The 2500-nt window shown below is 53.4% G+C and overlaps 1 protein-coding gene across 2 annotated transcripts in view; it reads left to right on the plus strand.

The window, feature by feature from the left end:
- Positions 1–2500, plus strand: part of LOC121572254 (proto-oncogene tyrosine-protein kinase Yrk-like) — a 32530-nt gene that overhangs the window by 27857 nt on the left and 2173 nt on the right. The window contains exon 8 of one of the 2 annotated variants that reach the window (XM_045222402.1): positions 1520–1675. In XM_045222402.1, the coding sequence (XP_045078337.1) occupies positions 1520–1675 (156 nt within the window). Of the gene's footprint in view, positions 1–1216; positions 1382–1519; positions 1676–2500 lie in introns of both variants that reach the window. The other variant, XM_045222401.1, reaches the window with a different exon arrangement.

A 2500-nucleotide genomic window follows, 5' to 3' on the forward strand; every position in this document is an offset into this window, starting at 1 on the left:
GGAGGAATAATGCTCTCGGGCTGTTTTTCATGGTTCGGGCTAGGCCCCTTAGTTCCAGTGAAGGGAAATCTTAACGCTACAGCATACAATGACATTCTAGACGATTCTGTGCTTCCAACTTTGTGGCAACAGTTTAGGGAAGGCCCTTTCCTGTTTCAGGAAGATAATGCCCCCGTGCACAAAGCGAGGTCCATACGGAAATGGTTTGTTGACATTGGTGCGGAAGAACTTGACTGGCCTGCACAGAGTCCTGACCTCAACCCCATCGAACACCTTTGGGATGAATTGGAACACCGACTGCGAGCCAGGCCTAATCGCCCAACATCAGTGCCCGACCTCACTAATGTTCTTGTGGCTGAATGGAAGCAAGTCCCCGCAGCAATGTTCCAACATCTAGTGGAAAGCCTTCCCAGAAGAGTGGAGGCTGTTATAGCAGCAAAGGGGGGACCAACTCCATATTAATGCCTATGATTTTGGAATTATATGTTCGATGAGCAGGTGTCCACATGTTTGTTAGTACTTTTTAGTGGATCAAGTAAAGCTGTTTTATATGTTCTATATGTGTATGTTGCCTTTGATCTCTTCCTCCCCTCTCGCTCTGTCTGTCTCTCTCCCTTTGTGTCTCTCTGTCTCTGTCTCTGTCTCTGTCTCTGTCTCTGTCTCTGTCTCTGTCTCTGTCTCTCTCCCTTTGTGTGTCTCTCTCTCTCTCTCTCTCTCTCTCTCTCTCTCTCTCTCTGTCTCTGTCTCTGTCTCTGTCTCTGTCTGTCTCTGTCTCTGTCTCTGTCTCTGTCTCTGTCTCTGTCTCTGTCTCTCTCTCTCTCTCTCTCTCTCTCTCTCTCTCTCTCTCTCTCTCTCTCTCTCTCTCTGTCTCTGTCTGTCTCTGTCTCTGTCTCTGTCTCTGTCTCTGTCTCTGTCTCTCTGTCTCTGTCTCTGTCTCTGTCTCTCTCTGTCTCTGTCTCTGTCTCTGTCTCTGTCTCTGTCTGTCTCTGTCTGTCTCTGTCTCTGTCTCTGTCTCTGTCTCTGTCTCTGTCTCTCTCTCTCTCTCTCTCTCTCTCTCTCTCTCTGTCTCTGTCTCTGTCTCTGTCTCTGTCTCTGTCTCTCTCTCTCTCTCTCTCTCTCTCTCTCTCTCTCTCTCTCTCTCTCTCTCTCTCTCTCTCTGTCTCTGTCTCTCTATGTCTCTGTCTCTCTCTCTGTGTCTCTCTCTCACTCCCCTCAGAGCGAGCTGCAGGTCTGTGCTGTAGGTTGATTGGCAGCTGTAGGCGGGGCATGCCTAAGCTTGCGGACCTATCGGTAAAGACAAAGGACGTGTGGGAGATTCCCAGAGAGTCTCTCCAGCTCATTAAGAAGCTGGGCAACGGGCAGTTTGGAGAAGTCTGGATGGGTAGGAACTAGTTCTCTGTCTTTGCATGCCTCTTCATCTCATTTCATCTCCCTCCCTCTACCCCATCCTCCTATCACTCTCCCTCCCATCTCCACTCCTATCATCCCCTCCTCCCTCTCCACCCCCTCCCTCTTCTAGGCAGTAACGATGGGATGTGTCACTTCTTGACCATGTCCTGTCCCAATTCAACGCCCCTCACCCTGGGGTTGGGGCGGGACGCCTGGGAGGTTGCCCGGGAAATGCTGGCCCTAAACAGGAAGTTGGGCCAGGGCTGCTTCGGAGATGTCTGGATGGGTGAGACCGACTGTCAATCAGTCAATCAATCAGTCACCTTCTTATACTGTATGTTGACACACTGCTTACAGTCTGTGTCCCAGAAGGGCTTCTCAGTGTGTCTCTGGATGTTCCCAATCTGGTGCTTATATGGTGGTGTATCTAGCGCTCTCTATTCCCAGTGTCCAGTCCAGTGCTGTTCTGTGTCAGTGTAATAGTGTCTGTGTGTGTCCACACCAGGAGGTCTGTTACTGGTCCAGCTTCATGCTGCTACTGTAGCTTCATGCTGGTACTGTAGCTTCATGCTGGTCCTGTAGCTTCATGCTGGTACTCCTTCTCTGCTCCCCTCCCTCCAACCTCTCTCCTCCCTTCTCTCCCCCCTCTCTCCTCCCTTCTCTCTTCCCCTCCCTCCACCCTTCTCTCCTCCCTTCTCTCCTCCCCTCCCTCCCCCCTTTCTCCTCCCCTCCCTCCTCTCCTCCCTCCTCCCCTCCCTCCCCCCTTTCTCCTCCCCTCTCTCTCTCCTCTCTCCTCCCTTCTCTCCTCCCCTCCCTCCCCCTTTCTCCTCCCCTCTCCCCCCTCATTCCTCCATTCTCTCCTCCCCTCTCTCCTCCCCTCTCTCCCCCTCTCTCCTCCCCTTCCTCCCCTCTCTCCTCCCCTCCCTCCCCCTTTCTCCTCCCCTCTCCCCCTCATTCCTCCATTCTCTCCTCCCCTCTCTCCTCCCCTCTCTCCCTCTCTCCTCCCCCTTCCTCCCCTCTCTCCTCCCTCCCTCCCCCTTTCTCCTCCCCTCCTTTCTCCTCCTCTCCCTCCTCCCCTCTCTCCTCCCCTCTCTCCTCCCCTTCCTTCCCC

Source organism: Coregonus clupeaformis, chromosome 8 (genome assembly GCF_020615455.1).
Source record: "Coregonus clupeaformis isolate EN_2021a chromosome 8, ASM2061545v1, whole genome shotgun sequence".
NCBI lineage: Eukaryota > Metazoa > Chordata > Actinopteri > Salmoniformes > Salmonidae > Coregonus > Coregonus clupeaformis.